At 53.0% G+C, this 16599-nt stretch overlaps 3 protein-coding genes across 4 annotated transcripts in view; 2 read left to right on the forward strand and 1 right to left on the reverse strand.

Moving 5' to 3' along the window:
- The window catches only part of MYO15B (myosin XVB), a gene marked incomplete at both ends in the record, with an annotated part of 33456 nt that extends 31557 nt beyond the window's left edge, over positions 1-1899 (forward strand). The window contains 8 exon segments of the mRNA XM_080922476.1: positions 87-164; positions 250-346; positions 442-587; positions 745-860; positions 1111-1244; positions 1377-1510; positions 1583-1723; positions 1828-1899. Of these exon segments, the coding sequence (XP_080778602.1) occupies positions 87-164; positions 250-346; positions 442-587; positions 745-860; positions 1111-1244; positions 1377-1510; positions 1583-1723; positions 1828-1899 (918 nt within the window).
- Positions 1900-2232: 333 nt separating this feature from the next.
- Positions 2233-16599, reverse strand: part of RECQL5 (RecQ like helicase 5) — a 37024-nt gene continuing 22657 nt past the window's right edge. The window contains exons 8-19 of one of the 2 annotated variants that reach the window (XM_080923089.1): positions 6438-6656; positions 6170-6269; positions 5508-5544; positions 5368-5426; positions 5212-5285; positions 4883-4976; positions 4465-4599; positions 3643-4154; positions 3392-3482; positions 2939-3163; positions 2725-2794; positions 2233-2638 (exon numbers count right to left, since the gene is read on the reverse strand). In XM_080923089.1, coding sequence (XP_080779215.1) covers positions 2538-2638; positions 2725-2794; positions 2939-3163; positions 3392-3482; positions 3643-4154; positions 4465-4599; positions 4883-4976; positions 5212-5285; positions 5368-5426; positions 5508-5544; positions 6170-6269; positions 6438-6656 — 1717 coding nt within the window. In that variant the 3' untranslated portion in view covers positions 2233-2537. Of the gene's footprint in view, positions 2639-2724; positions 2795-2933; positions 3164-3391; positions 3483-3642; positions 4155-4464; positions 4600-4882; positions 4977-5211; positions 5286-5367; positions 5427-5507; positions 5545-6169; positions 6270-6437; positions 6657-16599 lie in introns of both variants that reach the window. The other variant, XM_080923090.1, reaches the window with a different exon arrangement.
- On the forward strand, positions 9980-15432 carry SMIM5 (small integral membrane protein 5). The gene is made up of 3 exons (XM_080923910.1): positions 9980-10044; positions 14806-14953; positions 15298-15432. Exons 2-3 carry the CDS (start codon positions 14827-14829, stop codon positions 15408-15410), a joined length of 240 nt encoding a protein of 79 aa, XP_080780036.1. The 5' UTR covers positions 9980-10044; positions 14806-14826; the 3' UTR covers positions 15411-15432.

Genomic DNA, 16599 nt, shown 5'->3' on the forward strand with positions numbered 1-16599 from the left:
GACGCGTCTGTAATGGGTGGGGAGGCAGTGCTGATGGGAGCGGGGGCCTCTGGCTGCTGAATACTGACCTTATGACTTATTGACAGAAAGGGCAGACAGTTCGTTTGCTTCTAATTCACCTGCCTGGGGGTGTGGACTATAGGACGAACTCACAGACATTCACAGTAAGTGAGGGCTACCAAGGACAGGGGCTTCCTGTCTACGCCCTGGGCTCCAGTTTCCATCATCACGTCCTGTCCATGTGCCCAGGTGGCAGGGGAAGTGCTAGAGGAACTGTGTGGACAGATGGGCATCACAGACTCGGAGGAAGTGCAGGAATTTGCCCTCTTCCTCATCAAGGGGGAAGGTGAGCCCAGGATGAGGGATAGCCTTATCTTCCCAGGCCACATGTAGATCCTGTGCTGTGTCTGTGGTCAGTGCTGGCACGGGTCCCCTATACAGGTGAGCTGGTTCGGCCACTGTCGACCCACGAGTACATCAACAATGTGGTGAAAGACCAGGACATAAGCCTACATAGCCGGCGGCTGGGTTGGGAGACTCCACTGCACTTCGATAACCCCACCTACATCGAAATCCACTATGGCCAGGTCAGCCCCCTGCCCGGAGCTGCTGTGCGGTCCCACTGCTAAGAGCAGGGAGCTCCTGTCTGGGCAACCTCTAGGCTCCCCTTCTCCACAATGACGCTTTGTGACAAGAAAATGCCGCTAGCTGCTGGGGAGGTTGTGACTCAGACCTCCCACCCAGGTCCTACGGGACTACCTGCAAGGGAAGCTGATAGTCAGTGCCCAGGAAGAGGCTCTACTTGCTCAGCTTGCTGCCCTTCAACACCTCAACAAAGACAATACTAGTCCTCCATCAGAGTGAGTGAACTCAGCTCAACCCCTCCCCAAACCGAAGGGCGGCTCCTGCCTACCACCTTCAGAGCCAAGACCACTTCTCACTTAGCCTGTCCTGATCCTGACCAGACTAACCTGGAGTAGTGAATGCCCCTCTTCCTGCCCCTCCCCAACCTGCTCCCGAGGTGCCAGTCTTTATCGGGCACCACATGCTCCACCCTGCACCAGGTGGTCCATGAGTACAGGCCCAAGTGACCCTGGCTGTGCATCCTAGGCAAGAGCTGCTGTCTTACATTCCCAAGCCACTGCAACGGCAGGTGAACACAGCCAACATAAAGAGCTTGGTGGACCAGGAGCTGAGGCAGATGCAAGGGTACGGCAAGCAGAAAGCACAGATTGGCTTTATCGGTAGGTCTGTGTCAAGGCCCAGGAGGGTAGGGGTGAAGATGGGAAGGTGAGAAGGCCTCTATCTTGCAAAGTGGGGCAGGTCCCAGAGATCAGCAGTCAAGACCCTTGCCCCTGTTCCTCCTCTACCCACAGAGACCACGACCCAGCTGCCCCTCTTTGGCCACACTGTGTATGTGGTGCTGAGAGTGAGTAAGCTGGTCCTCCCTGGGCCGGTCCTCCTGGGGCTGAACCGCCAACACCTTGTCCTCATGGACCCCAGCTCTCAGGTAGGCAGAGTTCTTGGTCTCGTACTGGCTGGGACCCCTGGCCATTCCTCACACAATCCATTGCTGCCCCAGAAACTCTGCTGCTCCATCACACTAAAAGACCTTCAGCAGCTCCACTTGCTGAGCCCACTGGAGGAGAATGGGCCTCCTGGCCTGGAACTCAACTATGGCTCTGCTGACAACCCCCAGACCATCTGGTTGGAGCTGCCACAGGTGAGTGACCAAGCCGTCTGTAGTCCCTAGAAAGGAAGTGTGTCTATTCAGCTGAGGTGTGTATGGGTATGTGTGGAGCTGCACTGAGCTATCTTTGCCTGCAGGCCCAGGAGTTGCATCACACCATCGTCTTCCTGCTGGGCAGCATGTCCACTCAGTGGCCAGGTCTCCTCTGAGGAGAGTAGAGAGAAGGCAGCAGCCTCTCACCGGGTCATCTGCCTTGGTCCTGCTCAGAAACTACAGCACAACCCCAAGTGGAGGCTATAAGGCAGGGGTTGTGACTTCACCTGGGAAAGCAGACACATTCCCTGAGGTGGGCTGGACAACTGGGTATGGGCATCTGATGTCCAGCATGGGGAAAATGCTCACTCAGTTCTCAATAAAGCAGCACAAGTAAAATATCCAAGAAAAGGACTGTGTGTGAGCATGTGTCTCCACAAGGAGGACTTTATTCTGGAAAACATCTCACTCGGGCCTGGCCTTCCTGACCAGCAGAGCTCAGGGCTTGGAGAATGGCTTCTCTCCCAGTGAGCCCAGCTAGGACAAGGTCTACAGGCTGGCATATCATGGAAGAGGGCAGTGGAGGACCAGAATGGGCCCCACCCTGGTAGGGAACTTAGGTACAAGACAGGAAGACCATTGCCCCCCCCCACCCCCTTTGGCAGTGGCCATGAAGGCTGGCCAAGAGAGGACCAGGAGGGTCTTAAGTAGGAAGGCGGGGTGAGGTTTGGTCAGGGGGAAAGACCCTGAGAAAGCTGGTGCCTATGGCACGGTTGGCGCAGGGAGATGCAGGCACTACTTAGGCGGCTGCAGGTCATCGCTGTGGGCCACACAGGCCATGCCAGTCAGCTTCCCTCTCACACCGGGCACGATTGTGGAAGAACTGCTTGATAAGGCTCTGGGCCTCTTCTTTCACTGCAGATGTGGGTAAGGGACACAGAAGGTAAGGACCAGTCTCTGGGCAGCATCCACCTCTCTCCACAGTGCCCAGTGGCACTCACCACTCCTTCCAGGAGAGAGCTTCTGAACCAGCAAATGTGAGAGGTGGCGGGCAAAGCCCTTAAACAAGTCCTGGAAGGCAAAGGAAGGGGAGCCTGAGCTACTTGCCTCATGGGTAAGGCAGCTACTCTGCCTTACTTCATACAGGGGTACACAGTCCTTGCCACCCCCAACTCCCCTTGACTGACCCAAGTACCCCAGGTTCACTCACCCTACCTTGGACATAAACCTGCCCTCCTTGTAGAAGGGGGTCAGGTACCTGACCACAATGTCTGCAGCCTCTTTCAGGGAGATGCTAGGAGCTGAAAGCTGGCTAGGTTCTTGAGGCACTTTGTTCTCTGTGCTGGGGTCACTGGCCAAGGCACTGCCCTTGGCCTCAGTCAAGATGGAGGACTTGGTTGAGTGGCGAAGCTTCTTCTGAGCCCTCCTTTCTTGGTTCCCCTGTATAGAGCCACATTACATGGGGTCATTTTTAGGGTCCTTTTTACTAGCCCTACCCCCTCTTCTTGAAGGAAGCCTACACCTTAGCACCATGTGCCTTTCTCCAGCCCATCCCAACTGCGGCTAGAGTATGAGAAATTTTTTTCCCTGAGCCCTTTACCAGGGCAGGGTAGCTCCCCACCTCCCTGCCAGTCTCCTCTTTCGTCTGTGCTCCCAGCCCTACAGTACCTGCTGTGGTCTGGGCCTCTTGTCTGCCTGGGTTTCCTTTAGAGGGCTAGGCTGACCTTCAGGGAAGCTCTGGTCTCCGAGTGAGCAGGTGCTGGTCAGAGGAAAGATGGCATCAGAAGTCTGGGTGTAGCCACTCTCTCAGGCCAGGCATCCCAGCAGGGCCCACTGTGGAGCGAGCGTCACAGGCCAGGCAGCACGGGTCAGATGCTGCCATAAGAACTATGAGGCTTCCCTGACACCTAAACTCTTACCTTAGCCTCTCCCTGGGACACTCAGTCTGAAAAACAGCAACTAAATGTCCCTGGGCTCCAACTTCTTCTGTGCACTTCCCTGGGACATCCCCACAGGAAGGGCTGGCATCTTCTGATCTTGGGACCGAAGCAGGGACAGGTGGGCATTCTGTTCTTTGACAGAGGAATCGAGTGATGCTCTGGGAATCCTTGCGGGCTGCTGTGGCTAGGAGCTGCTGTTTCTTGCTGGCTTTAGCCCTGGCACGGCCCTGAGAAGAGCCTTTTGTCCTCTTCTCAGGCAAGGGATCCCCACAATTAACACTGCTTCCAGGAGCCTCTTCTTGGTACCCAAGGCAGGGCTTGTTCCTGTCCTCATCTTGAAGGTCACAGACCCAGCCTGAGGGCTCCTGTTCACTCTCCAGCGCAGCCTCTGGGACTTGCTTCTGGGTCTGAGACTTCCACAACAGTTCTGTGGCTGTCTGGAATGGGCAGGGGTCTTTGGAGAAGCCAGCTCCGACTCTCTTGGGTTTGAGCTGTGAGGAGAAAGAAATCACAAGACTTAGAACCCCAAACCTTCTCAAGGACAGCTATGGCTGTGGTGAGAGGTTCTCAGGAATGTGAGAAGCTGAACAGGATGCACTGGGGATCAGGCTGATGGGAGAAGAGGCTCAACTGACTGACAGACGATACACAAGACGCAGAGCCCCGCTGCCCTGTGACCCTTCCTGACATCTGGGTTGGGCAGGGCTGGATGCCAGGAGAGAAGTCTGTTCCACCAGAGGGCAATGGGGCAGTGGAGCCTTCCATGAACCTAGGCGGGCAGCGGGTCCCTGCGCTGCTCACCGAGTACACATGTGAGGTTGGTGGGATGTCATAGTCACTGGGCTCTGAGGGCTCAGCCATGGCTTCACAGCTCTTGCTGCCACTTCCCATGTCATAGAGCTGACCATCCTTGGAGGCCTTGTGGATCTCAGCCACCTAAAGAGGAACAGCAGAGACCATGGCACTCACAAGCTACTGCTTAACCCAATCATAATCCTCCAGGTCTGCTGTGCTCATGCACAGCGCAGCACGGCCAGGGGTGGGGGGATGCTGGGGACGCATGAGCTCTCACTGTGATGGTGACACCTTCAGCCAGCCAATGATGAGCTTTACTGGTATCAGTGGCTCCAAGGCCAGCAGGCTCTGAGTACAAAGAGGCTGCCCTGCCTTATCCTAAGCCCATGAGCATGTACCTACCTGGCTTGCACCCTTGGCTTACCTTCTTCAGAACGCTGGCCTTGTAGAGATTGACCATCTTGGCATTTCGGAATGTCTCATGCTCCAGTTCCACAGCCTTGGCCTGCAGGTCAGCTCTGTGGAAAGAAACAGGAACCTGAGAACAGACGGGGCTAGTGAGGATGGGCACATGGACTCTGATGAGGATTCTAAGTGCCTTGCGGCTTACTGTCCTTTAGTAGCCTCTGGTGCACACCCAGTAGGGCTGTAAGGACTGGGACTCATGGAGTATGATGAGCATCGACTGTACAAAGGCATTCTCTGAGGGAGTAAGCCTTGGCCCCTATACCCTGGTGATCTCAGAATGCTCACCCATGAGTGGACCCTGCAGCCTGGTGGTTACTGTTCAGAGCCTCTTCCAGAAGCCTCAGGCAGTGCTCACGGGCCTGTGAGAGTGAAGTCGTGGTCATCCCCACTCAGGAGCAGAGAGGGGCCCTGAGGGCAGGAGAAGAGCTGCCCCTCTCTTACCTTCACTGTGAGCTTAGGGATCTTCCTGCTTGAAGCATCTTTCAGGGGACAGTCTTCATCTGAGAAAAGGGTAGGAAAGGCTTTCCATCTGACCAGCTCCTCCAACCCTCACCAAGCCCCGGGAGCATTTCTGTACCAACCTGGGGGTGTGAATTCTTCTATCTTGGGCTCTTTGCCCTGGAAGACAGACAGCAGGAAGGACATGAGACATCTATCCTGCTGCAAGGCTAGAGAAGGGACTGAAAGGTGGTGCTCAGAGGACCATCCAGGACCCTGCATGGGCCACTGTGTGCTGTTTTTTGGTTTTTTGTTTTCATTTTTTTTTTTTTGAGGGGGGGGGGACAGTGCATTTCAGACAAGAGTTTCGCTATGTCGGCAGTCCCTGGCCTTGTACTCCGGCCTCTGCCTCCTAAATTCTAGGATTAAAGTCATGTGCCACCATGCTGGCATAGGTTTTTTGCTAACTTGACAGAAACTAGAAGATGGAACCTCAGTTGAGGAACTGCCTCCCACAGATTGGTCTGGGGACATTTTTTTAAATGAATGTGGGTTGTATAAAATGGTTCTGTGTTGTATGAACAGCAAACCGAGCAAGGGAGCAGCATTCTTCCATGGTCTCTGCCTCAGTTCTGGCTTCAGGTTCCTGCTTGAGTTCCTGCCCTGACTTCCCCCGATGCTGGACTGTGTCAGCCAAATAAACCCTTTCCTTCCTATGTCACTTTTGGTCACACATGGTGTTTTCTCATAGCAACAGTAACCAAATTGAGCCACTGAGCCCCATCAAGGCCTCTGCCCCTTTTACCTTGCGTAGGCTCATCTGTTTCTGATAGAAAAGATTCCATTCCCGCTTGTGGGCCTCATCTCTGCCCTCATCACCGCTACCTCCAGAATCTTCATCATACCTAGAGGACAGGCTGGGTGAGAGCAGCCACAGTCGGGGCTCTGCTCTTCCCCACTGATGCCGCTTGATGGGACAGTGATGTGCTGGCCCCAGGAAAATCATGTGGCAAACAGCAGGAAGGCCACCTTTGACCTGCTAGTGAATGACTATCCATTTCATGGCTCCTCACCTGCTGAAGCCCCCATAGCCCCTGCGGCCTCCCTCATACAGCTCGGGATCAAAGCCATTCCCCTGGAAGGGCCGGATGCAGGTCTTGCTCCAGCTGCTGCTGTGCTCCAGGGCATCGAGCTTCTTCCTTATGGCTGCAGGACTCTGGCAGTAGTCACAGCCTTTGGCGCAGGCGGGTGGTGCATCCCCAAAGTACTTAGCAATGGCAGCATGGCGGCACCTAGAACAGGCAGTGCAGAGGGGCTGAGGGGCTAAGGGGGCAGTGTTTGCTCACCCAGTCTTCATAGCTTTCAAAAGCCCTTTTAGGTTTATTTTATGTGTATCAGGGTCCGTAGTGCCTGAGGAGGTCAACAGTGTCGGATCACCTGGAATTTGTTATGGATGGCTGTGAGCCACCATGAGGTGCTGAGAACTGAACCTAGGGTCCTCTATGAGTACGCATACTCTCTCAACCTCTGAGCCATCTCTCCAGTCCCATCCTGTACCCTTCTTTCCAAAGGGTTTGGGAAGCATCATCTGGTGCTGCCCATTGCAGAGCTGGGGTCCATGAGATGAAGCAGTTTCCCAACAGTCATGTTAACACACTGGGTGGCTGGGATTCAGGATGTGACCCTCGTTCTGTCTGGTTCCCTGTGAGCTCTAGGGCCCTGCTCTTTCCTTTGCCCAGGTAGCCTGCCACCCAGGCTACATCAGGCAGGCGTTTGACCTTGAATGCCATGGCCTCTCTTCTGCAGTGGTGGGGCAGTGTACAGTGGAGCATGAAGGCACTGTCAGGCTGTGAGCACTGATGACATGTTTTACTCAAGTGTTCCTCACTGTGGGAGAGAGGGAAGGACAGGAGAGGGCCTACCCTGTTGTAGTGGCTATTCCTGGTCGTCAACGTGACTGTCTGGAATGAACCACAACCCAGAGTTGGGAGGCCATCCTGATCTCTGAGCTCAAGGTCACCTGGGACAAAGCAAGTTCCAGATCCAGGTGTGATGGTTCAGACCTTTAATCCGGGGCACACCTTCTGCTGGAGACCTGCATAAGGACATTGGAAGAAGGAAGGCTCTCTCTCTTGCCTTGTGGGACTGAGCATCTGCTAGATCCTTGGACTTCCATTCACAGCTGCTGCCAACCATTGTTAGGGAGTTGGACAACAGACTGTAAGTCACCAACAAATTCCTTACTATAGAGAGACTACCCATAAGTTCTGTGACTCTAGAGAACCCTAATACAACTGTCTTTAATACTTTGTCTCTTTTTCTTCCCAGTTATTTATTTAGAGACAAGAATTCACTATATAGCCAGGGCTGGCCCAGAGCTTACTGAATATTCATCACAATAGACTAAGATGGCCTCAGAACTCAGAAATCTTCCAGGGGAGCAGGGGAGATGGCTCAGTGGTTAAAAGCACTGACTGCTCTTCCAGAAATCATGAGTTCAAATCCCAGCAACCACAGAGTGGCTCACAACCATCTGTAATGGAATCCGACACCCTCTCTAGTGTGTCTGAAGACAACTATAGTGTACTTATATATAATAAATAAATCTTTAAAAAAAAAGAAATATGCCTCTATAACCACACCTAGTTTTTTTTATTTGTTTTTAAGATAGGTCTCACTACAATTCAGGGTGGCCTTGAACTCATGAGCTTCTGGTTTCAGATTCCTGAGTCCTCAAATTGTAGGCATGAGCTCCCACAAACAATTCTTGCTTGTATCTTGATCTTTCCTTAGAGACCTCTAGCTTCCCTCAGCCCCCACTATGAACTCGTTTGCCCTAGGCTGAGGGCTGTACCTGGCATAGCTCCTAAAGCAGTTGATTCTCAACCTATGGCTCTCAAGCCCCCTGGGGGAATGACTCATTCATAGGGTCTACCTAAGACTATCCACTATAACAGTAGCAAAATCACAGTTATGAAGTGGTAATAGACTGTTAATGGCTGGGGTCACCACAGCATGGGGACCAGTGTTAAAGGTCACAGTGTTAGGAAGGCTGAGAGCCACTGTGCTAGAGGCATAGCAATGCTGAGGGTGGCCCTCATGCCTAGTCACTAGGAGTCCACGTAGCCAGGGAGATCCAGCCTCACTAGAGTCTCCCTCTCACCTTCTAACTCCAGATATTCCCCCCGGATTGCAGGATTGCAGGACGGCCTCCTGGTGTGGGAGGCCTGTCTCTTTTCTGATCCCCAGGCTGAGGCCCTGGGAGAGGCCACTGTTCTATCAGGATCCTTACAAACAGTCATTTCTAGTGCTAGAGAGTGGTACGGGGTTGGGAGCAAGAGGAAAGATGCCAAAGGCAGGGCAGTTTGGGTGCCCAGTCTTAGGACTAGCTGTCACTAACAGTTTCGGAACATTGGGTTTTCTTAGTCTGAATACTGGTTGGAGATCTGACCCCAAACAGTAGGTTAATGTAATGAAAGCAAATTGCAACAAAGCCTTCTAATCTAGGGTTCCTCCAGCAAAGTGAAGAGTCCTCAAACTGCATAGCAGTGGCAAGAGACAGCCACCGGGGGCGCTCTTGCAGCCAGCTCCCACTAACACTGAATATCCATGACAAATGGATATTCAGTGTTAGTTCCCTCTGCTCAAGGCTGTTGCCTGTACAGTGGTGGCCTGTCCTGTCTCTGAGAAGCTTTGGCATCTAGGCACTGTGGCCATATGGTTGTCTACACCCTGCCCCCAAGCTCTGGCTCACTGGGGTTTTGTGCTCAGATTCAAAGGGCTCCATTGACTGCAGAGCTGAGGTCAGTTTTCCCTCTGCAGCCTGGTCTGCTAGGTGGCAAGACCGACAAACATTAATGGACCGACAGAGCCAGGAGCATGGAGACAGCTGAGCAGTGACTTTTCTCTTAGAAGGACACAAGGCCCCTCACCAAAACAAGCAGGCTGCTTTAAAGATAGCTAGGCTCCTCCTATTCCCCTCAGATGCCCCTGGGTACTGATGGCAGAACACCACAGAGGGCTGCCTGAAAGCTTGCTGACGTGCTTGGGTGGTCCTGTAACCCCTCTGGGAGAGGCCAGAGGGAGCAGCCAGAGAGTGGCCCAGGAGACAGGCTAGGGTGGTCAGGGACACAAGCCAAAAAGGCCATCCAGAGGGCGGCGGGGCACTTAAGAGGGAGTCACTCCACCCTCTTCCTCTGGTAACCTCAGATGGAGGGAGCCCCCTGGGGTTATTTCCACAGGGAACCACAGCCAACCACTTCTGTCATTAGCCCAGCCCCAGTTTTCTCCGCCTACACCCTGGCTCAAAGGCAGGAGGAGGGCAGAACAGGAGGAAGAGTAGGAGAGGGAGCCATTGGGGGATCTAGAGAGCAGAGTGAACCTCCGAGGCAGGGAAGGGCACTGGGTGTGAAGGGCAAGTCAGGCTCAGCAGAGGGCTCCTCCTCACAATTGTAATTTGACACCTAGATCTCTAGGACAACCAACAACAAAAAGTGCTGAAGCTGGACAGCAGCTGGCTGTCAGCAACCGGGAGCTAGCAGGAACCAGGAGGTGCCTGAGTGAGGAGCCACACTGCCAGGAGGAAAGTGGCAGCGCTGGTGAAGAAGTCAAAGGACTTCAAGGAGGTGCATAGAGGCTCGGTACTGGGCACTTCGTGGTTCCCCAGATCTGAACTTCCAGGTAAGACATTCTGGCTAGAGGTAACAGGATCAGGAAAGGAGAGAAAGGGCAGCCAGGGTCTCATACCTCAGGTGAGGAGCCACAGCTTAGCATATATTCAAAGAGGAATGTCTTGGGGGATACAGTGGGCCCCTGTCCTATGGGAATTTAGTCACCTCCTGTGTACACCTGAGCGCTCTTCCCCTGGGACCCAGTACTAACTGGACTGCTACTTACTCTGTAGCTCAGGGGATGGGGGCTGCTGACACACACATCAATTTAAATCTTTTCTATTTAGCGAGTTTAAAATAGGGCCCCCATGCTTGCTCAGCCTCCATTTCCCCAAGGATTAGGGTTGAGCCCTCTCTGGTTCTCAAGGCTCAGGACAAGGTATGCCCAGCCTGTTCAGTGGCTTCTGGCCCCAGGAGCTATTGGAAGCAGCAGAATTGCCTCCTTGGGTGCTGGACAGAAGCAGCAGCTTCCATGTCTTTCGGAGTTCTGCCCTGCTCATTGCCATGTGCTTTCAGCTCAGGATCAGCCTAGGGAGGAGCCTCTGCACCCACTTAGATTCTTAGGACCCCTGGATCCTCCTCTGGCAATGATCTCTGAAAACTGAATCAGGGACATGCACCCCTAGTTCAAAAGCCAGGTGTGGAGAGGGGTTTGTGACTGCATGAATGAGTTTTGGGAAAGGGCCCGGGACTCTCCTCCGTTATAATGGTTGCCCCAAGATAGTTCTCCGGCTCATTCTTTGGGCAGCACAAGCACAACCTTCTTGAGCAGAGCCTCACAAGGGCAGGCTGCTCACCCCTCCTGCCTCCTGTCCTCACACTGGGGTTCAAGTCCCCGGGAGACCTTCCTTCCAAAGCAAACACGCTGTTATCCAGTAAGAAAGAAAAACATCATTCAGGTTTGGAAACCAACTGTCTTTGGCTCAGCAGAGGGAGTGCACTATGGCTTGTGCGGGGCTGGGAAGCTAATTCCTGTGGTGACACTGACAAGTGTGCAACAGGGACTGGCCTGCAGCTGAGCCACAACTGGGAAACAGAGGCCTCAGCAGTCTCTGAGCTGAGAGGGAGGCCCAGCTTCTTGGCTGTAGGAGAGAAGCTCGCTTAGTTTCTTATGGCCACCAGAGCAGGAAGTCCTCTCCATTGTTTGGAAAGCTTGGAGGCCAGGGCAGCAGAACCACCAAGGCTTCAAGCACCTACTTTTGACTTCAAACTGGAGCCCCAGCAGAGACAGAGTTGCTCAAATACTCAGGAGGGTACACAGTGGGCATCTCTGCCCTGCTGGTCAGGCCTCTGACTTCTCAGGTCTCTCACATCTGCTTTGTTTCATTCGAGATGCTCCTCAACAGGACAAAACAGGACAAAAATGGCTGAGATCCCCCCATGAAAAAATGACAAGGTAGAACAAGCCATTGGGGACATTCTTATCAGGCACGGACACACTGCCTGCCCTCATCAACACGGGGAGCTGAGATGGACTGTCATGTTTACAAAGAGGAAGCAGAGAAGCTATGTTACCAAGTTGCAGCTGTCTGGCCTACAGGACAGCCACTAACTGTACAACAAGAACCTCTATGCCACCTGCCACACTCAGGAACACCAACCAGTTCCCCTAGCTTGGCCAGTTTCATTCTCTGTTGGGCTATGTCTCTGTCCCCTGCTCATGAAGCATCCACAGAAGGCTCCAAATCTGCTGCACAAGCAGCCTGGACAACAGGTAGGCCTCGGTGGCAGCAAGCCTGTCCCCATTTCCTGGACCAGAGGAAGCTACCATTTGCTCTACCAAACATGACGTTAAGAGAGGACCGGCTCCCCTCCCCCCAGTTTGGGGGGCATAAAGTATGGTTATGAACCTGGTGAACCTGGGACCGATCATCCAGGAAACACAAAATTACCTTTTTGTGTTTTGGAAAACCAAACAGTGCCTTTGCTTGGCTTCACCCAAACCCACACGGCATCCAGTCAACAGGGACCAGCTCCAGAGCTCCCTCTCCCCCGACCATAGCTGGGGAACAAGGTCACCTGACAACCCTGGTTATACTGGGCACCAAGTGCCTGTTGGCTCTGCTTTAAATAGACCACTGGGAAGATGCCTGGAGACCTGCTGGAATGTGCCTTTCCTCTCTGAAGAACAAGACCCCTTTGCTCCCCCTCTGAGATGTGCTTTTTATGTTGGGTCAGAGCTTAAAATAACATCAACTGCCAAGCAAAGAGGGCTCCTCTTCAGCCCTGTGAGGGCACAGAGCCGTACTCTGCAGCCCACTTCTGCTGGTAAAGCAGACAAGACCCAACGCCCCAGGTCACATCTCAAGGCTGGCACAGGTGGCCATGTCTTGCCTAGCATCCAGTGGGGCTGACTGTAGAAGCCCTGGGCACAGAGTTGTGAGGTTGCCCACACTGGGTGGTCCACATTCTTACAAAGAAGAGCTCGGGTGCATGGGGTACAAGCCTGCATCTCTCCAACTCCACAAGCCATGCAGAATGCAGGGAATAAGAAGAAAGGCATGAGGGGAAACATGAGAGAAGCCAAAGTAACCCTGATAGCTGGACCTTCTGATCAATAAATCTTGACTACCCTGCACAGCAGGCCCAGCCCCAGCCTACTGCCTTCTTGCTCTGGGAATTAGACATTGCTAGACCGATCAGCTAGCCCTAGGGTTCCAACCCCACCAACCCTGACAAAGCTGGTGCCTCTTTTCCCCTAACTACTGTCTCTCTGTTTAGGGCTTAGGGTGTGGCACACAAGTGAGAAAGCTCTCCTGACCACCAACCTCCTGCCTGCTTCTGCTTTTAAGGAGTGTCTCCATTGGGCTCATGAGGCAATGTGGGCACAGTGCCAGTCAGGCTGAACAAGCCAGACCAAACATAGATGAAGAGGGAGGGTAAGAAACAACAGCTCTGGTCCTGAACCCAGTGTACACTATTTCTGGGGAGTAGGAATGTTACAGAGCTCCCAGGGCAGGAGAGCAAATATACTACAGCATCTCCTTTGGTCTCCCCAGAACAAATGATCTTAGGTTCATACAGCAGGACACATGGATCTGTGTTTTTAGTGATAACACATGCAGTTCTCAAAAAGCCTGATGTGCCCCACGCTAGTGGTGATGAACTGCTTCCAAACAGCTACACCCTGGTTCTCGCACAACGTCAGGCAGGCCTCTATCAAGAGCATATGGGCAGTGGGAAGGGACACTGGCTAGGCCCATCCTTGTCTTTCCTGCCACTTGTCAGGCCCCACCCTGAGAAAACCCCTCCTTAGGGCTTCTCATGTCCACCACAGCAGAGATAAAGGACCTGTCCACGGCACAGGAGGGGGTGGACTGAGACAGCACGGTGGGAACAGTTCAGAGAAGGGAGGATGAAGTTAGAGAAGGTATCACATGACTGGGATGTAGAGTATTTGCCTAGCATAAGAAAGGTCCCAAAGTCCACTACCCAATAGCACAAAAATGGAAACTGAACTAAATAGACAACAAATTCAGAGATGGCACCACATACTTTATAGGAAGGAAATTCAAATGTTTGACAGTTGTGGTCAGTTCCTGAGGAACTGTTAGGGGAGGACTTGGTGGAGGTTCGAAAGGACCTGGCCTTCTGTACTGGGCAGCTATCGGCAGCCAGGCCTCTCACTCTCAGAGGCTGCACAGCACACGGGCGAGAGCACATGTGTAGGATGACCCTATCACATGACCTTCAGGGTAGTTTAGACTGACTATGTGCCAGGCAGGAGTGCTGGGAGTGGCCAGTGTCACATACCATAGCAGAAGGAACCACCTGGTTGAGACCAGGGCCAAGGTGGCAATCATCAAAGACACACACCCATGGTCACCTGCCCCCATTCCTCAGGAAGAACCAGTTTGGACACACTGGCACAAGGCTGTCCCTGTTCTTCTCACTCACAGGACAGATGTAAGGGGAGGAGACATGTTCAATGTTCCCCAACGTAAACTCTGCTGAGAACTCTGCCTAATCTCTCTCCAGGAGCCCTGAACCTCACTGCTCTGCACACAGGCCTTTTCTGGTTACAACAGAACAGGTCCAGGTCAGGAGGGGAAGAGTTGGTTGAGCCAGTTCTAGAACTCCTGCACCCATCTGGATAAATGAGGCCTCCAGAGACTACTGTGTGGTCCTTTCTTGCTTACAGGACAGTACTATGAGTGAAGACATTGGCCTGAAAGGAGAAGGGGAAGGGTCTCTTGGGGACTCAGCTTCATCTCCTTCAAGCTACAATCCCTCCCTCAGTTTTTAACTACAGCTGATTCCAGCTACAGTCCTCATGAACCTGTTCTTGGAGTCTGACTCTCCTACTCAGAATCCTAAGGCCTGTCTTGTCCCCCTGAGGGCATCTAAGGGAGGCACCTGAGAAAACCAGAGGCAGGCCAGGGAGCTGTGTCAGCTGAGGCACCCCAGCAAAACCTGGTGCTAGTGTCTCAAGAGAAAGGAATGTAACAGTATAGTCATGACATCTGATGGTCGGAAGCTTCACTGCAGTCTTGCCTGATAGTCCAGAGCTCAGAGCTCTCCCCAGGTCATGGTTATCACAAGGTTTCCTTTCCCGGTGTAGTTCCAGCCAGGTGTGGGCTGAGGTTACCACTGAGCAGACTTCCATGACTCCCTGTCTCTCTGCCTGGGATGCACCCGTGATACAGGGCTGAGACAGACAAACCTGTTCTGCAGGCTATGGTGGGAGAGGTTGGTTCATTGGAGCTTCCTCCCAGAGAGGGAGCAGCTTGGCAGGGACTCTAGGCTTCTCACTGTCTCTGCATTCTTATAGACCGGCAGGAGCCCTACCAACATGGCAGCCACAGACTTTGTGGAGGAGATTCGCTCTGTGGGAGAGAGGCTGCTGCTGAAACTGCAAGAACTCCCCAAGGCGGAGCCCGTGGAGCTTGTGGCCTTCTCCATCATTGTTCTTTTCACAGGTAAGTGGGACATCTGTCCTCTAACTCTAGCTCTGTCCCCTCAGTGTCCCATAGGCTCTTCCCAACACATGGGAGACCAAACCATGGTGCAAGCTGGAAGGCTGGCGAGTCTCCTTTAGATAAGTTATCCTCTGACATCGCCTAAGTTGCTAGGCAGTGCTGGGAACTGGAAACCACCAGGTGGCAGCTATTTATCGAAAGCAGTCAAGGGGCAGTGGAGAGAGAACAGGACCCTCTGTCTCTCCCTCTGACCACTGTACCAGACCAGGGGAGGTTCTCCAGGAGGAGGGTGGGCATCACTTCTTTCCCTGGCTTTTCAGCTCTAGGCCATTCTCTTCCTCTAGCTACTGTCCTGGTGCTGCTGCTGATAGCCTGCAGCTGCTGCTGTGCTCACTGCTGCTGCTCCTCTGAGAGGAGAGACCAGAAGATCCCAGTGCGGCCCAGAAAACCCAGATGAGGGACCAGTGAGATGCCTTAAGAGAAACCGAACAGGAGCCCTCCAGTGCTGTGGCACAGGCTATCACCATGCCACTTACTCTTCCAGACAAAGGTTCCTTGGCCTCGTTCTGGCATTGCCAGGTGACAGGACTGACATCTGGAGCCTTATCAAGGAAACAAGTGTTGCTCAGTCTACCAGTGAACAGTCTTAGTTGGAGCTGACTGTTTCACACTCAGAACATCCCCTGGGTGCTCTGCTAAGCTGACCCTTTTGAGGGCCCCATACTTCAATCAGGAACAGCTCATACTTGTTGGGAGCTGGCTCTTGGGGCTCTGCTGACTTATGCCAAAGAGAAGTTAAGCTAATCAGGGACTTTGTGCAATTCATTAGACTCCAAACCTCCTGCTGAGGGGGAGGAACATATCAGTATTCTAGTTGAAATTTGTCTGCTTATTTCCAATGAAACACTTTGATTATGTGTTTAGGAGGTTTGGCTGGGCTCTGTGCACCAGGAGGGCAGTGCCAGAATTCCAGGGGCATGGCCATTGATTGTTCTTTCCGGGCTACTGCTCTTTGTGTGCCCGTGAAAGCTGGAAAGTCACACAGGAGAAATGCCACAGGGGCAAAGGCCATGGAACCAGAGGAGGGGCACTGGCAACATTCCTGTTTTGGATCATCCATCACGTGCCGGCTTCCAGACTCCTACTCTGTTGAGTGACAGAGGTTGTTGTCCTGGGCCCAGGAATGCCTCTTAACCTTTCCTGCTGTCTTAACATCTGTCTGTATACCTCACACTAGCAGCCTCAGGTGGATGGATCCTCCCGGATTTCTGCAGTTGAAGAAAGGCTCTAGGTACTCTGTATCACACCTGTTCCTATTTGTGTGCTGTCTGGACTCGGCACACACACCCTCAGCTGACACTTGCTAGCTTTGTGACCCAATTCTCTTAAGCTAGGTTTCCTTCTGGTGAGATGATTAATCGTGGCACCTGCTTCCTGGGTGTGCTAGCAGTACAGAGCAAGACAGCCCAGTCTAACAGTGCAGGGCATGTTTTAGAACATCATAATTATCCACTTGTCCTTGGGCCCAAAAGATTGGGATTCAAACAAGCCCTTACTTTAATCCCAGCACTGGGAGGCAGAGGCAGGTCAACCTATGTGAGCTCCAATTGGCCAGGGCTATGTAAGACCTTTTCTCAAAAACAAAC

This window comes from Micromys minutus (genome assembly GCF_963924665.1).
Source record: "Micromys minutus genome assembly, chromosome: 10".
NCBI classification, from domain to species: Eukaryota; Metazoa; Chordata; class Mammalia; order Rodentia; family Muridae; genus Micromys; species Micromys minutus.

What these genes read in the sequence shown, in the direction of transcription:
- SMIM5 (XM_080923910.1), top strand. Translation starts at nt 14,827, where the DNA reads ATGGCAGCCACAGACTTTGTGGAGGAGATTCGCTCTGTGGGAGAGAGG. An exon ending in CATCATTGTTCTTTTCACAG is followed by an intron (nt 14,954 to 15,297) that starts GTAAGTGGGACA and finishes CTCTTCCTCTAG; the next exon opens with CTACTGTCCTGGTGCTGCTG.